At 37.9% G+C, this 18,245-nt stretch overlaps 2 protein-coding genes across 2 annotated transcripts in view; one reads left to right on the top strand and one right to left on the bottom strand.

Annotated features, from left to right (window-relative positions):
* SYCP2L (synaptonemal complex protein 2 like) overlaps window positions 1–4,697 on the bottom strand; it is a gene marked incomplete at both ends in the record, with an annotated part of 39,233 nt that extends 34,536 nt beyond the window's left edge. The window contains 5 exons of the mRNA XM_081325585.1: window positions 310–334; window positions 954–1,054; window positions 2,348–2,471; window positions 2,553–2,690; window positions 4,674–4,697. Coding sequence (XP_081181711.1) covers window positions 310–334; window positions 954–1,054; window positions 2,348–2,471; window positions 2,553–2,690; window positions 4,674–4,697 — 412 coding nt within the window. The remainder of the gene's footprint in view (window positions 1–309; window positions 335–953; window positions 1,055–2,347; window positions 2,472–2,552; window positions 2,691–4,673) is intronic.
* A 7,972-nt stretch (window positions 4,698–12,669) lies between these two features.
* On the top strand, window positions 12,670–18,245 carry GCM2 (glial cells missing transcription factor 2; the record flags this gene model as incomplete). Its single annotated transcript, XM_081325584.1, has 5 exons — window positions 12,670–12,723; window positions 14,126–14,378; window positions 14,958–15,070; window positions 16,016–16,138; window positions 17,379–18,245. The coding sequence occupies exons 1-5, from the start codon at window positions 12,682–12,684 to the stop codon at window positions 18,243–18,245; spliced, it is 1,398 nt and encodes a 465-aa protein (XP_081181710.1). The 5' UTR covers window positions 12,670–12,681.

Below are 18,245 nucleotides of genomic sequence, written 5' to 3'. Positions count from 1 at the left end.
GTAGTATTATAATATGGAACAACAAATTGCCCCATGACTCCCCATGACTCCTCATAATCTAACTGATTAGCTAGAGCAGGGTATTTTAATGATTAAGCTAAATAAAGTTTGCAGCCTTATTTATGGTTTTTTCCCCTCAAAAAGACTCATAATACCTTTTCACGCAGACCCAACAATAAAATATACAAATACTCTTCCTATATTTACTCAAAGGTACATTCTACTTAACTCAATATGCATATACTACAGTCACAAAATCTGAATGTCACTTTGACTGTTCAGTAATTATAACAGTATTTAGTAACTGACCTTCAGGGCTGCTTTTGCTAATAATCTAAAAGCAAGATGTTGAGGAGAAGGGAAGGAACAAGAGATAGAATGGAGATATTAAAAGCCAATATAAGATATTTAGCAAGAGTACAGAAGTTTCAAACACTTGTGTTACTTTATGCAATCTGTATACTAATATTATCAGTATATAATCATGTAAATAATTCAATTTGTGTTGCTGCAATAATGCACTCTTCAATTCAGAAGTTTGGGGTGACAACTGATACTCCTTTCCCTTATTAGTCTGTGAAAATGAGACTTCAGTGCCTGATAAAACATGAGAAATCAGTTCCTACATCATTATGACAACATATTTATCAATGACAACAGCTCCCAATGTTCTAGTAAGTTCTCCCAGAGTACTTGCCATAATAGAAAGATGGCATATATAATATATATAGCAAGTAATGAGTATGGAGCATGCTACATCTGTGATACTGGAAGATGAATTTGTGTCGTGCTGCCTAAGTGAACCACATAAGAAATCAATGAACCCCAAAAGTCTTTTCAACCCCAAAGTTTGGCAGGGCAAGGTCAGGGAAAAAAAGAGATCTGTAAGTCAGTCATTTCAACATGACAAGTATTAATGAGGAACCGTTTTGTTGTTCTTTCTATGTGCTTACCAAGGTTGTATCACATAGGTCCTCAAAAAGATTTACCAAGTATTTGCTTTCTTTGACTTCTATCAGGCTCAGAAATTCTCTCGTCCTTCCAAACCAAGTAACCATGTAAAAAGGAAGACACATGAAAGCAAAATCAAATGAGCACCTAAAGCCAATTCCACACCAAATTTTAACATACAATTACGAAGAGGAATTATATTTACTGGAACCAGTGAACATTACTGTTTGCTTGCTCAACAATAAATAAAATGATAATTTTCTCCAGCAAAACATATATAGTTCCTGTTGGTGTTCTTTGCTGAAATGCATGGGGAGATAGATTTACTGCAACGACACTCATCCAGTTCACATTCATTTGCTGGCTTTGCCCACCACATTAAGCAGCAATGTGATTTGTGTGCCTTGCCTTTACTATCATGGCTTAGTGCTACAAATCTTCTGCTCATTATGGTTCGGTCAACAAACCATGACAAAAATGTATGGTTCAGTACTACTACTTGCTGGAGGTTGGGCACGAAAGCAAGCAAACATTTCAATCACACCACTTACAAGGTCTACTCTACCACTGGGCAATATAAAAGTTGGATGTCCTAAAAGGACAAGAAGTTATTTAATTTATTGCTGTTGTACTTTTATCACTAGAAGATCTCTCTCGAATCTTTTGCCCCCAACAAATAACTTGCATAGTCTGCAGTTTGACTTGGTGGAAGGAGAGTCCCCTCTGATGCTTCTCAATCTGCAAAGTATCTTGAGACAGCCCTAATTATATTTTCAAGTTCTACAGAGGTTCTATAGACCATTAATGAAGTTCCTCCATCTGAACTGGGAAGTACACGCCTTGCAGTTTTTCTATGCCCCAGTCAAGAAACACACAGCTACACAATGCATTCCCCAAGAGATCGGTTAAATTTGTTTCTCTCCCCAAAAAGAGGGGAGGGGGCATTATGAAAAGGAATATGGAATTGTAATTGTTTATAGGATACATATGAATCAATGTCATTGCATTTGGGCTGCTTCAAGAGAAGTTCCATTTCCAACTCGTGTGAATCAATGAGTTGTATTGTATTGTATTCTGCACTGATCAAGTTTGAGAACCATATTTAGCTTTGGACAACATACTTTAAAAGGATTCAGATAAACTGGACTCAGCCTATAACATATACAGTGAATAGGAAGTTTGTAATTCTTGCTCACAATCAGCAAAGCGACATAAAGTGAAATTTAAACAATAAAAAAGTGATTGAGAATAAAATTTTAGCTGCAACAAGAAATGTTGAAGAAAATATGTTTACCTTTCAGATAACAACTTCACAGACACTTCTAGCCAGGCAAGTATATTTTAGAATATGATAATATTACTGATTAGTAACAAAGATATTAATGAACTAGGTTACTTATCTTTGGTATCAATCCTTGCTGAAGAAGCAGATTTATACTTTCCTGAAGATCACTTCCACAGTACAACTGAATGCATTTCAACAGTAGGGAAACATTCGAAAATTCATTTTTGTCCAATTCCTAAAGCAGATAATTTCACATTTGTGACTGCCTAACAGTTGAACAGATTTAATGTTCAGCAATTAAGAATTTTCTACATACCCTTTTTAGAGCTTTGTCAAGTTGATTTAATAATTGTTTCTTACACTTCTGAGGAACATATTTTTCTTTTTCTTGTATCATTTCACTTATTTTCTGAAATCCTTTCCCTTTGAAGGCATCACTTAACAATGATTCTAGCTAGAACAAAACAGATAAAAGCAAACTTCAATATGAGCCTTTAATTATTAATTAATAAATAATCTTTAGTATATGTATCTATCACAAATTTGCTTTTAATTTTCTCACTACACCTGAAACAATAATGTGAAGAATACAAAGACCTCTAGCCTCTAGGCCAGGGGTGTCAAAATGCCGGCCCACGGGCCGGATGATTCATCAGGAAGCCACACCCACCCCATTGCCGGCAATGGCAAAAAAGTTCCGATACGTTGTGCGACATCACGTGATGTCACGAGTTTGACATGTCTGTTCTAGGCCATGAACCTGCCTGGATCAAAGCATGCAAGTTTTAAATTTTATTGATTTTTATTCAAAATGTCTCTTACCAATTCAGTGTATCAAGCTTCTCCAAACCAACTCCTTCTAATTGGGTTGGTTTATAAGTCTGATAATTTTGAGACTAATGAGAATGGTTGTTTCATATATCTGGAAAAAGCCTTAGACATGGTTAGGCTAGGTCAGTGTTTCTCAGTCTTACAAACTTTAAGCTTCCAGAATTCCCTAGCCAGCATGATGGAATTGGTCCTCAAAGCTTAAAATTGCCGAGGTCGAGAAACACTGGGCTAGGCCCACAAAAGTCAGTTTCAATTATTTAATTTGCATGTATCAGATCTACTTCAATACCCCCTTGGAATTAAATCTCATTTATCTCATAAAAAACAAAAATTGTATGAATGTATTCCTGTTTAACCTCTAAAAATAGTTTCCACAGAATTTTTTTTTGGAAAGTTGTTTCTGCTATACACATCCACTAAGCATACCACTATCATTGCTATTTTATTTATTAAATTTATATGCCATCCATCTCAATATCCAGAGTGACTCTGGGCAGTTACAATGTTACTTAGAAAATGTATGAAAAGTATGACACATTTATATAACATCTGCTTCACTCCAGCAGCATGATATGGTATGGTAAAATTTTATACTTTCATTACTATTAGATTTTAAACTGCATCTTTTCTTCAAGCCTTCAAAACCTCAATTTTGGAGACTCTGTTCATTTTATCATATAGCAACTCTGTACAGTAGGCTGGGCTGAAAAAGGGCGATTAACTTCAAGTTAATCCAGTGACTTTCCATGGCTAATTACAGATTAGAACTGAGATTTTCCCCAAGCTTAGCCTAGTATCTTAATCGCAAGCCTGGCATAATATACATAAATAGGAGAGACTCATGCACAAGGTATCTTAATTCAAAGCTGGAAACCAACATTTAATAGCAATGGTGGGAATCCCACAAGCCTAAAGCCTCATTTTGGTAGTTCCCAGATCATCTCAAGATCATTCTGCCAGAGCAGAATACAGAGGACATGTGACTTAATGAGAGGGATACCTCACTTTCAGTAGAACTTTATCAATCCAGACTGGGTGGCCATATTTCTAGGAGAAAGTAACAGACTCAAAAGGTAGGATTAAATTACTTTGGAGGACTCTTTCAAGTAGGATTCTACAATTAAAACAAGAAAGCCAAAAGGAAAATTTACATGCACAATCCTGGTAACATGTAAAAATATCAGCAAAATCTTCCACTAAGATTCAATAATGAAAGTGGTTTATTCAAAGTAACACGAACACAAAGATAAAATTATAGAAAAACTCAAGACTTCTCTGAAATGTTTAACAATTGACATTCATAGAATTTTAGCAAGTGATTAGAGGATGAGAAATTTTTTTGCAACCCTTGTGTTTTTGCCATCATAGTTTTATCATTCTTTTTTGCAGAACAAAAGAAATGTGTAAAGTTTTTTCACTGAATAGCAGAAGAGGCTCTGTCTTGTGATGTTAGCTCAATTGAATCAAATTGTTTTTGAATTCTTAAATCTGTGTCAATATAATTCTGACCATATTAAAATAGTTATCCTAAAAAAGATTCTAAAACAGTTTATACTTTTATATTTAAAATGATTTAACAATTTAGTGAAAATTAAATTATATTTACATAATATTCAGTTCTGTCTGCCATTTCTTCCTCTTCCTCTCTGATATCTTCCTCCTTTAGATTACAAAAGTAGAAATTTTTTTTACTTCTATGCATATAAAAATTAGCAATATCCAGCCAATGCTTAGTAAATTAATTTAGGAAGAGATGGGAGAAGAGTCCTTCCTGAATTTACCAAACTCACTCCAAAATAATAAACTGATTCAAACTGATTACATTAAGGTAAGGTACTTACTTATCCATGCTTAACCATGGCTTACCCCAGCCAGTTTTCTCTGTTCACACAATCTATTAACTGGACTGGTTTCAGAAAACTTTATGCCAGACTTTCTCAAACTTTTTTCCTCAGGAATAACTGTTGAAATAATTTTCAGCTCTTGGGGAACCCCTGCATAAAATGTATTATATCTAGAACTCAATATGTTAACATGATCAGTAAACTGCAGAAAAAAGTGATACAATCGTAATTGTCAACTCTTTTGAACAGAGACTGATATTTTTCAGTAGATCTGTTTATGTTGGTCAACTTGTTAGCCTACTCATTTTATTCCGATTCTCTCTCCTCCACAAAAGTTACCAGCTGTAATGTAAATCAGTAGAGTAGTAGAGAAACCTTTTCTTTTTCCTTTTAATAAAAATCCTACCTTTTGTTCACCTTATCCAGTAGGACTAAAAGTCTTATCACAAAATTCTACTCTACAAGCACTTCTATATAAAACAAAATGGCATAATACCTAAACAAGAGAAGTGAAAACCAAAACTTCAAAATAATTTACCTCTAACCCACACAAGCCACAATTTTATAATGTTTTGTAAAATTGTGGCAGGCCAGCAACATAAGTATATCCACCACTGCAAGCACTAGGGTTGGGCAGTCCAAAAAGGCTGCTTCTTTTTTGACACTCAGGACCTTTTTCTGAAATTCCAGGATTCCAATGAGCCAACTTTGAAATAGACTGCTTTTAGGGCAAGAGTTCTCAAATCTGGCTGCACCATAGCACCTTAAAATGATAAATGACTGTGCAAATTTTTCCCTCCAAGAATAAAAATGCTGATTCCATTGAAAGTAAAGCTAGGCAAGAAATAGACATACTACTTACTTACAATAATTCTATATTAAAAGTAGTCCTCTACTTTCAACAGTTCATTTAATGATCATTCAAGGTTACAACAGCACTGGAAAAAGCGACTTATGACGGTTTTTCACACTTATTGCAGCATTCCCCCATGGTCACATGATCAAAATTCAGATGCTTGGCAAGTGATTCGTATTTATGATGGTTGCAGTGTCCCGGGGTCATGTGGTCAGCTTTTGCAACCTTCTGACAAGCAAAGTCAATGGGGAAAGCCAGATTCCCTTAGCAACTACGTTAGTAACTGTACAAATGCAATAATTCACTTAGCAATCGTGGCAAGAAAAGTTGCAAAATGGGGCAAACTCACTTAACAAATATTTCACTTAGCAAGGTAAACTTTTGGCCCAATTGTGGTTGTAACTCGAGGACTACCAGTACCGTATTCTATACATCACAATATTTAAGTTTGCAGTACTATAATGACTCTTTCCAGATTTCTGCAGGGAAAATTTTTGACTGTTCTGTTACTTTGCCTGCATAAGCATAATCAACTAAAAAAGCTGTTGTGACTGGAGTTCGTGGCCTCCAAGAAACACCCAATCCACACCGAAGAACCCTTAAGTTGTGCTAGGCTCTTGGCGTGTCATATGAATACTCTACTACGGCCAAAGTGTGCTTAACCGGCTCCTCTAAAAACAGCACTTAAATAGAGGTAAGAAAGTCGTCTTTAATCCTCGAATGGCTCCCATTTTAAACAGAAAAACACTCTCGTAACTAATGACTCCTTTAGCATCCCGGGCCCCAAAATACCAGTTAGTACCACCGAAGACGAAACGCTGCACGCAAGTGCAAAAATACCTTCCTACTTCTCCAGCCCCAAAGGCGTTGAGACGACAACGCCCGTTATTATTTCCTAGCCAGCAAGGAATCCTGGATTGTAGCTCCAACGCGTAAAACTGGTCTTGTTTGTCACCTGGGGAATTTGGCCGGTTGGGTAGCACGGCCAAGGCCGCCGTCTAAGGCCGCCTCAATGACAAAAGTGTAGGTTGGGATTTGCAAACGAGAGAGTAAATCACCGTTCTCCTTGCCTGAACTTACCCTGAAGTGCCGCGCAACTCCGTTTATTCAGGCGCAGGAGAAGGCTGCCCCCTCTGTGAAGTAACCATACGGGCTGAGAAATGTAGCGGGAGGGTGAACTGAAGGGGCGGCAGCGCCGCACAGGCCTGGAGGGCAAGCCAGCTGGAGCTGCCGTGCTGCCGGCGCTCTTGTTCAGGCCCAGGGTTCGGCACGCGTGGGGCTCCAGCTGACCGGCGCTTGCTGGAAGTCTCAGCTAAAGCCGGGAACGGCACGTAGGCCTTGAAGATGCGGGTCTTGCGGGGGGGGGGGCTCGGCCGAGACCCCGGGGTCAGCGCTGCGTGCAATGGCCAGCCGAGCAGTGGAGAACCGCATGGAGGGGGTGGGGAGGGTTGAGAATAGGGCAGCAACCGACGCCGGAGCTCTACCTGAGCCCCAGAGAGTGGCGGGCCCGGAAGCGAGGAGAGCATATAAAGGGGAGGAGGTTTTGGCGGGAAAGGGAGGAAAACGAAGAAGCGAGAAGGCCATAGGGAGAAGCGGGGGGGGGGGCGGGAAGGGCGAGAAAGGGCATAACTATAATAAAGCAATTCAATAAATTCAGCTAAGTTACTCTCGAATTAAAATGCAATTGCACGTACCTAGGAAAACGTTGTAGCTTTGGATTTGAAAGCCGTGGCTTCTTCAGGTGTGCTTAGGAAGTCATTGGATGATATTGGTGGAACACGGGCATACAAATCGGCAAGAAAAATACTGCAGGAAAAATATATCACATATCCAAAAGTAAAAAACGCTCTTGAATCACAGATAAATCACAGATGCTGATTCAGTCAAATAAGCCTGGCTTCTCAACCAAACGTTCTCCCAATATTTTAAGATCCTTTTGTTTCATTATTAAGAGGGGTGTTGCCCATATTTTTTTTTAAATTCCATTTATATCCCGCCCTTCTCCGAAGACTCAGGGCAGCTTACAAGCTTAGCAGTAGCCTTCATTCTATGTATATGCCTGCTTATTAGGGCTTTCACACACCCCCAGCGGCATTATTACAAAGTCAGCTTAATTGCCCCCAACAATCTGGATCCTCATTTTACCTACCTTGGAAGGATGAAAGGCTGAGTCAACCTTGAGCCTGGTGGGACTCGAACCTGCACTAATTGCAGGCAGCTGGTGTTACTTAAGGAGGCATTAGCCCACTGCTCCACCAAGGCTCTTACTGTGATGGTGGTATTAACAGAATAGTTTGTTGCAGATTTAAAGATTTATTGCAAATTAAATGAACAATAATATTGTCACACTTCCATTTATTGCCACACTTCCATTTTTGGGACAGCTTTTGCATATAAGAATGATATGAATTGTCTTTAGGTCTCCCAGTCTGGTATTCTTATTTATTGCTTATATTTACTGCTGCCTTTGAAAGAAGCTGTGCATGTGCCTGTTTTGTTTACAGAACACATGTCATAGCTTAGGAGAAGGGGCCAGTTGGAACCCTTCACTAAATAAACCTTACAACATAGTGGCAATTTGAATCTGGACTTCAGATTCAGAAGCACTGATGCCTCTACTGCTCATTGGCTGGCTACTAGGAAGCTACACTCACACTTTGTGGCCTTTTCTCAGTAGAGTTACAGATGCCACCCAACACACACTAGCAGTGAATTTTGTTTTGTTTTGGGTACCTTTATCTTCATTCACGGTAACAATTTTCAGAAGGCGTTTGCCATTGCCTCTCTTAAGGCTGAGAAAGAATGACAAGTCCAAAGACACCCAGCTGGTTTTGTGCCTAAGGCAGGACTAGAACTCGCAGTCTCTTGGTTTCTAGCTTGATGCCTTTAACCACTGCACCAAATAGGCTCTGAGTAAAAGAATAAGTGCCATTAGCTGGATTGTGCAGTATGGCTTGTGGCCTGTGTTAGTGATATTTTGGAAGCAAACATATTGTCCTCATAGGCTGGAGGCTAATATTTTCAGGACAATAATTAGTCATTGTTTAGCCACTGCCATGACTGGTATTCTCCCTCCTCTGCCTATGACTGTCACAGGTCAATTCATGCCTCTTCAACAGATCGCCTGTCCTCATCTGCCCAGAAGTGCATAGTAGTTTCTGGTTGCAGTGAAATCCTTTGGACTTAAACCAGGAAAAGTCATTCTTTTGGGGAACAGAAGGAGCAAAAATATCTGAGATAAGGCCAGCATTGTGTGATCAAAGGGGAACAATGGGATTGCCAAGATGATCTGGTCTGATGAAAACTGCAAGTGAGGAAGCACCATGTTCAATTCATTAGGAGCGCCTTGGTGTTTTGTATTGCATTTGTGATTGCTCCCTCCCCCTTATCTTTTTAGGAATTCTGTCCAGTTTTACAGGATTATGATTGTCTAAAGCTACCATCTGATCATGTCCAAATGTATTAGTTGGAACTGGATTTTGAACATTGGGACTCTCAGATTTAAGGTATGTAGGAGGGAGGGAGGGAGAGGATTTTTAGCTGACTCAAACTTTTAAATTGACTCAAACAAAAGCACCATTAAAATTGTATAGCAGCCAAGGCTACAAATCTTCCATGCCATTAATTGCATAGGAATATTACACTCATCTTATTTCCTTCAGACTGTTGAAGACCTCAGCTCTGGCTCCTGTAAAGAATGCTAGCTAGACCTGAAGGTTTAAGATTCTTTTTTTTTTCCTTCCATTCAGTCATGTCAAATTCTCAGAGACTGCCTGGATAAGTCCCTGCATTTTTCTTAGCAAGTTTTTTGAGAAGTGGTTTGCTATTGCCTCTTTCCTAAGGTTGAGAGAAAGTGACTGGCAACAAGGTTGCCCAGCTCACTTTATGCCTAAGGAGGGAGTAGAAATTAGTCTCCTGGTTTCTAGCCAGTTGTCTTAACCACTACACCAAACTGCCTCTCATAATTCTAGTTAATTTGCCTAAAATGCTTTACATAATTTGATCTAATATAATTTAAGATATCCCACCCTTATTTTTAGAACTGGCAATTTCTTCTTCCTGAGGAGGGTACAATTCTGTATCTGCTGTTTTATTGATTACCTCAAATTTAAAGATTGCAATGCTCTTAATCCCGTTCTAAAATTGCCAGGCTTACCAAACAGACAATGTAATACAGTCAGTGCGGTTTACTTAAGAGGTTAATACTTTGCATCCAACACTTTCCAGTGTTTTGACACTCCCGGGAAAGTCGGTAATGATTAAAGATTAAGAAGATAATCTACCTCTTATCAAGTTATCCAAGTCTCTATTTATATTTCTGAGGTTTTCCAGATGCTTCTTATAAAAAAAATTAAAATCTCCACATATTAATTTATATACACCCTATGTATTTGTGGTGTGTGTGTGAGAGAGAGAGAGGGGGGGGGACACGTTTTGGAGGAACTTGTTCTTTAAAGTCCCTCTCTACCGTGTCATTAAGCAGATGCTGTATTTGAGGATCTATAAACATTTTATATTTCTTGGGAATTTGTTTTTTAAAAAACAGGTAGGCCCCAAAACTATTATAAAGGATTGTGAGTTAAGTCCCATTAAAGTCAATATGACTCTTATTTTTACATACACACACACACTGGAATTAGGAATATATTTAAGTTCTTGCAGGCCATTTCCTTGTTCTTTTCCCAGTCAAGCACCCTTAAATTATAGAGCCATATGTTGTATTATCCATAGCATACTCAACTTGCCTTGCTTTCTAATGACTTTGCTCATTGGAGATAATGATAACCCAACACATCTGAGATGTTCAGTGGTAAGCAGTTGTGGGATGTCTTCAAGTTTTCAAGCTGTAAAGGAGGTCTGGAACAATCAATAATTTAGCCCAAGTAGAAAGGGTCAAACTGTTTGTGGATCACAATGAAAATGCTTTATGTTCCTTTTGGGGCCTTCACACCTTAAATACATGAATTAGCTATGAAAAAGAAATGTACTTCGTCTCAGGATCATGGCTTCCCTCTCAGATGACATAGCTCTAGCTGACTGGTTGGTGGATCAGCAGTACTTAGTGCTTGAAAACTTGTGGAATAAATCAGGGAGGAGCTGCCACTGACGTGCTTTCAACACAGCAGAGAAAGGTATGTGGGAGGGTGAAAGTTGAGGACAAAAAAGATGCCCTTGCTAGTATGAACAGATTTGAAGCCAAGCTCGGAAGGAAAGTGCAGTCTCCGGTTGATTTCAGCACTGCTGGCAGCGGACAGAGGCAAGGCGTTTATGAAAGGGTAAGAGGACAGCAGCGAGCAGAACTTCAAGGCAAGTTCACCAAGTTAGACCTTACTGGGAAAATCTATGCATGCTTATTAAGAAGAAATTCTATTATGTCAGTTATTCCCAAGAGGCATTTATAGGTACTAACAGCTCTTTTGGAAAAGTTTTTTTCTAAATATTTTATTGCTCCTTTCTCACATATACCCACTCACTTCTACACATAATGTAGAAACTGAGCTGCTGCTATTTATTTTTTATTTATCCTGCTTTCACTATTTTTTATAAATAACTTAAGGTGGTGAACATATCTCTTACTCTTTCATTCTCCTATTTTCTCCACAACAAGAAGAAGAGGTGAGTGGGATTGAGAGAGCGTGACTGCCCAAAGTCACCCAGCTGGCTTTCATGCCTAAAGCAGGACTAGAACTCTGATTCTCCTGTTTCTAGCCTGGTGCTTTAACCACTAGACCAAACTGGCTAGTTATGTTTTCTTCCTGTCTTCCTTTTAAAGTTTTGAACATGGTTGGCCTGCACAGGCCTTCATTTCTCTTCCTTGTTCCTCCCTCTGTTTTATCCTCATAGTTCTAGCATAGATTTGGCTGAGAAATTGTAAAGTGTTGACTGAGTACAGATTTGAGTCTGACTCGCCTGAATCCTATGTCCTCATACTAATCTGTATTTCAGAGAAACTGCTGTAGTGCAAAAATGGAAGCCAGTTCAAATTTCGCATTAGTCATGAATTCACTACCTATATTTAAGAAAACTACTGTTCTCTCAGATTTCATTGCCTATGCTGTACCTTTAGTTATATATGCAGATGATAGCAATTCTTTCCTATCTGACTGATAACTATTACCGAGGGAAAGGGGCCTATGTTTGCTACAGGTAGGTTTTAAAAGAAATGAACAATTGTTCAGTCATAATCCATTTACTATATATATTAAAATAAATGAACAATTGTTCAATCCTATATATATATAATGTAATTGTGGCCTCAAGGCAAATTAGCCACTAATTTTTTCAGCCATTGTTCCAGACAATATATAATGTGTGCATATATTTGACACATGAATTCATTCTTACGAACTGTAACATTATAGCCTGCAGGACAGTTTCACACATTATACCTGACCATGCATGAAACTGTGCATGTGTATGTATGTGTGCGCACATGTGTTGCCATAAATTCCAGTATGTTTATACATTAAAATATATACATAAATTACTGTTATATATGATACTCTCTATATGAGTTTACATTATAAACTGGATGTATCAGTGAACACCAACTTGATGTGCAGCACTAAACTATGTTCATGAGCAACTGTTGTGCACTTGTGCTTAAGGAAAAACTATGTGATCATTTTCATTTCTATAGATTTATATGACCGGTACAAAATGTTATTTGTTAGTGCAAAGAACTTGTTCAGTGTTTTTAAACAGTCATAACAGTATGATTCAGGAAAAATCTCATGACGAGAAAGAATATTACTGAGCTTTTTAACAATCTGAAATGAAACCTTATCTCCAAATGATGGAACAAGAGAAGTACCTAATGTCTTTTTTGTTTTTAATAAGTAGGTTCTTCTAGATTCATGGCGAAAATGTCAAAGGCACCTTTTGATGAAGCTAACTACATCTGTTCCTTTGGAATGAAGTTAACCTGGGACATCAACGATCCCAAGCTACCACAGGTAAAGGGCAGAGGGAAGTTTGGAAGGAAGGTGTGGAGCCATTAGATTGGCTTTGTGAATGAATTGCAAAGTCCTTTCTGCACAGTGAAACACCGCATGCCTCCCAACTGTAGTAAACTTTCTTCGAGGCAAGAGAAGCAGGACAGAATTTGGCAACGAGGGTATGCTGATGAGCCTAGGACTCTTGCTTCTCTGAGCTGTTCCTCTATTTTCTTTAGTCCGCATTTCTTTAACCTAGGAGATGGCCAGGTAGAGTGTTCTTCTCATTAGGAAAACATCTAATCTGCTGAAAAGGGACAGCCGCAAAGCCAGGGGAGCCGACAGAGCCTACGCTGATTGACAGACTCACAAATCAGGTCCCAACATTTGGTGGTGTTTTTGGACAGATACAACAAAGGCAGATCAAAGATTAGAAATAAGGAGGACAAAGTTACATACTCTGTATCTCGCCGTTGTACCTTGTTGTTTTGTATTCATTTAAGGGGGAGGGGGATGGCGAGTGCTTCAACTCAACATCAGAGGAGTTTCTAAAGAGGAATGGCATAGAAGAGGCTTTTGGATGCGTTTAGCACCACACTAAAGCAGGGAACCCAGCCACTGTATTTGTTATTAATGCATTGTGAGTAGGACTACCACAACATATGAGAGTAAGCAAAAATAGGATTGAGTTTGGAGTCAGAATGTTACTGATACCTGACCATTGTCTTACCAGATTCATAGCAGGGTTTATTTGTTTGGACATACTGTAGCATGTTATCAATTAAATATAGGAGTTGTATTTATTAATGAGAGTTAGTTTTTAGCATTTTTTTTCGAATGGAATCAGAATGTGTAGTAAATTAATGCACTGCATGTATTGATATGCACACACACACACACACACACACACACACACACACAAAAGCTGGTTTCTATAATTCCCGTTTGTTTGTTTGTTTAAAAAAAGGAGAATTGGCTACTTTCAATCCTGCTCATATAATAGACTAGACCCATTGGGTCAGCCTCTCAGAGCTATTTCTTCATCACGTTTCTTAATGCCTTCAACAATGACAGAACTTCTAATGTACTGCCTTCACTGGAAAAGTTTGGATACATTCAGAGATGCATCTGCCTTGGAAATAGCCCATGTTGAACTGTTTAGCCCAGTAAAATAAAAGGAAATGTTTTATGACATTTTGTATGATGTCATATAATGTTTTATAAAATTTGCTAAATTTCAATTCCACAGGAATCATGCCTCGCAGATTTTGAGCTTTTTAGCCCATTTGAAATATTTGGTTCAAAAATTATTGCCTGTCCAGTTAAAGTTTATGGGAACAAGAGTTTTACTAGTGTACAGACAAATTCTACATCTATTTCTTCTTTTTTTCCCCTTTATCTCATGTATCTGTCTCCTATGCAGGAGCCCAAACACTTTGATTCTTTCCAGGAGTGGCCTGATGGGTATTTGCGATTTATCTATGCCATTGAGGATAAAAATGCACAAAGGCATCTTAGCGGTTGGGCCATGCGAAACACCAACAACCACAATTGCCAGATCCTTAAGAAATCCTGCCTTGGAGTGGTGGTGTGTGCCAGAAACTGCATCTTGCCTGATGGGACAAAGCTGCAACTTCGACCTGCTATTTGTGATAAGGCTCGACAAAAGCAACAAAGTGAGAATCAGGTGGTGGGGCAAGTGAGCCACGCAACAACCATCCTTGTAGCTGTTGGGGACCTTCCGCTCTAGCGAAAAGTTCAAGAAAAGAGAAATCTTTCTCCCTCCCCAGATTTCAAAATTTAGTATTGTTTCACTCAGCTCTTACTGCTTAAAAATAGAATCTCCAAGTCATTCATTTATCTATTTATACATATGCATATATGCCAGATACTTATTTATAACAGGTATTTGTATGCCACCTATAACTCTGGAGAGGTGAAACTTTTTGCAAGAAGTGAGCCTTACGGTACCTGAAAGGCTTTTACAAAGCAAATGTGTTTGACATTCCTGGAATAGTTTATCAATGTCATTCCTGTAACTGAAGATTCTACTGCAGGTGAAAAAAGTACACATGAAACCACATTGTTTCCCCACAGAAAAACCTCTGAAAAGGTGTCGGTTTGTAATTCCCATGGTTGCAAAATTCAGATGTATTGCATATATATTGCACATAATTTTTTTATGCAGTACGTCTATCTCAGTATATAGACGTCTTCAATCTTACATATTTCCAATGTAGTTATCTATCTTGCAGAAAAGCATTGTCCTAACTGCAGCTCAGCTCTTGAACTAACTGCTTGCCGAGGACATAGTGGCTATCCAGTAACTAACTTTTGGAGACATGAAGGCAAGGCAATATTTTTCCAGGTAAAATACAAATGTCAAGTAGGCTATCTCTGTAGATTTCTTATAATTAAAAACAAAACAAAACAATTTTACGGTGTATAACTTAACGGAAACTGGAAAGACACTTATTTCCCTTATTTGATAATATTTATTTCTATATGAATAAAATAAATGTATTGCAGTCAGTGACGCACACAACTTTTGTTAGCCTGCAGACCTAGATACTTAACTGGCTGTTCAATATATTGCATATCAGACTTGTTTTTAAGCCATTGCTTCAAGGTTTTAAAACAACAAAGGAGAGTTCTACTTGTGCCATCTTTTAACCAAAAAAATGAGTCTTTGCTTAAGGAGTTACACTTAAAAGTCATGCTTCCTTGGCAATCCAAACAAGACTATAGATGTGTTTTCATGAAAAACCTTAACATTGGTGCTTACACCGATGGTTCACACAAAAAAGTGAACGACTAAAGACATGGACCAGGTACTTACAGTGCACTAGGATAGAATGCAGTGGACCGTTTTGCAGTGGACCATGTTGTACAAATTTAAAAAATCACTGGGTCCTGAAATCAATTATATTGGACTTTTTCTGACTCATGCCCAAGTTTTAGATTTCACTAGTGCATGAAATTTCTGGGAGGCTTCCATATGTTATATATACTGCTCAAAAAAAGGGGAACAGAAAATAAGACATCCTACTATTAAATACAGTACATTGTGTTGTTTAAGTGTTCCCTTTATTTTTTTGAGCAGTATATATTCTCTATAAAAGAAAAATGTTCATACGTGCACTGAAGACTAGGACCATGCCAAAGATTCAGGTTCAAGTTTCCAATCTTTACAGTTGAAGTCAGGAACCATTCTTGCAGTAACCACAGGAAACCTGCTGTCTATTAATATAGATAATTAACATACCTCAGCTTTTTAATGCTCTGTTCTGTTCCTGTGTCCATATTATTTCAGGCGAAGGGAATTCATGACCACCCTAAACCAGAAAGTAAATCAGAAACTGAGGTCAGAAGAAGTGCTCTTAAAAAGCAAACATCATCTCACACGTCCCCAAAGAAACGGTTTCTTGAGTTTAAGGTAACTGGGTCTGCAATATCATCAGAAATGTTGGTGTGAAATACCACAACTAATGTGAACATTCATTTATGTTTATTGAGCCATAATGAATTCAGAATTTTAGTTCTTCAGATACGACCCATAACATGGATTAATATAAAATCATTTGGCAAAAGCAGGCTGAGATTTGCATTTCTTCTTGCTCCACTAAAAATAAGTAATATAAATGAGCTGTATCCTAATATTTACCATAGTTTATGGAACTGAGAATGTAGACTACATCCTAAGTACTTGTGCCTGTGTGGAGAGGGTATTATGGAATTAATTGACTATATTTTATTGTACTATTAATTATACAACAGCATCAATAATAGCCATATCACACCTATATGATGTCATTTTTCAGATAGGTCAGGCTTTATGAATACTTTACAATTATTGGCAGACTTAAATACAACCTGTATAACAAACAGTATCAAATATTGTGGCAGAGCAAATGGTAAGGTCAGCAGGTGAGGTTATTAAGGCTTAGGCTGCTGTAATATATATGAAATTGAGTAGTCAGTATTTCTGACCCTGAATGAAATTAAAAACATTATCAGATCATTGTGATAACTAAATTTATAGTCACACATGCATTTCTCAATGGAGTCCTCACTTGTACAATACAATAATTTGTTAATTTCTGTATCTCAGTTCTGACTAATGTGGATTTCTTCATAGTCCACCGCACAGATACATGTTGTAAATATTCATCAAAAGTCAGGACTTAATATAGTGACATTTTGCCCCTCAGAATGGGGTGGAATTAATATCAATATAAATTTAAAAATAATTTCTGTGATTCAAATAGAAATACAATATATATCATTGTTATGGAAGAGATTGACAAAGTGACTGAAATGTTTGCTGAGTCTGCTTGTAAATGTTAATTACTCATAACTAAATTTAATCCTCCTGTCTTGACTGGAGTCCTTTAAATGGAGGGCATCATTAGACATTGTTCTCTGATAGTTCTTTGAATAGAGATAAAGAGCTACTTTTGTAGCTCTTTTCTTGCGATTAAAAAAAATTACATGTATTGTGGATGTTCCAGGAACACCACCATCATCAGTTTGACTTAAAGTCTGATATATTAATCTAAACATCCCGATAAAAATACTGGAAAAATAATTTAAACAATAGACAACAATTCTATTTCGTAAAAAGTTGCATGTCTGTGTGTATGTCCACTAATTGCTTGTGTTAATATTCTCTTTAGACAGGAACAGCATACAGTGAGAATGGTAATCACTTTCCCTACATCCATCCTCTAACATATGAAGAAGGACCAGAAAAATTCAGCATTTTCACAGATGCCAGCATACCATTCCTTGCTCAGTCTCATTTATTTCCAAATTCAGAGACATACCACATTACTTACGATGCAACCAATTTTCAAGGGGATATAGCATCACCACTCCACAACTATCCAACCTCCCAAATCTACACATCTAAATCAAGTTGTGGTTATGAGTGTGCATTTCCTGGTTATGTCAATTCCAGTTTATGTCCTACATTTCACAAAGATGTAATGGATATTCCAATGGACACTGATCATCTCTTGCTGAGTGGACTTCAGTGTCATGCAACTTCACTCAGTGTCCATGAGCATCAGGGGATGAAACAGTCCTTAGGAGAAACTAGTTATGGAGAAAGAATTAGCTATGGGCTATGTCAAGCAAATGCTAACTATCCTCATTATAGTGAAGAATATGCTTATAAATATAGTAGTCATTCCTCTCTGAATGTTCCAACTATGCAAACTGTTATAACTGCAACTGCAAAGATGTCCCTCGAAGCCTACAAATCTCCTGCTATGAAATATGGTGACAATTTCTGTGATACAAAGGATATGCTTAGTTGTCCCCTAGTGACAGACATATCAGGGAATTTTTGCTCAGAAATCAGCATTCAGGAAGAAGATTGGGCAATGAGCAAACCAACTTTGACTGGTGAGCATTTGATGACTCCTAATAAAGCAGAACATGTAGTAGCAGTGGACACTTGTGAGAATAGTCCTGATATTGAAAGAAACTATATTGGCTATGAAGGACCAACATTCTCATTTGACAATACTGAATACTGA

Source organism: Vipera berus (assembly GCF_964194415.1).
Source record: "Vipera berus genome assembly, chromosome: 3".
NCBI lineage: Eukaryota > Metazoa > Chordata > Lepidosauria > Squamata > Viperidae > Vipera > Vipera berus.
This window is presented reverse-complemented; position numbering and strand designations above follow the sequence as displayed.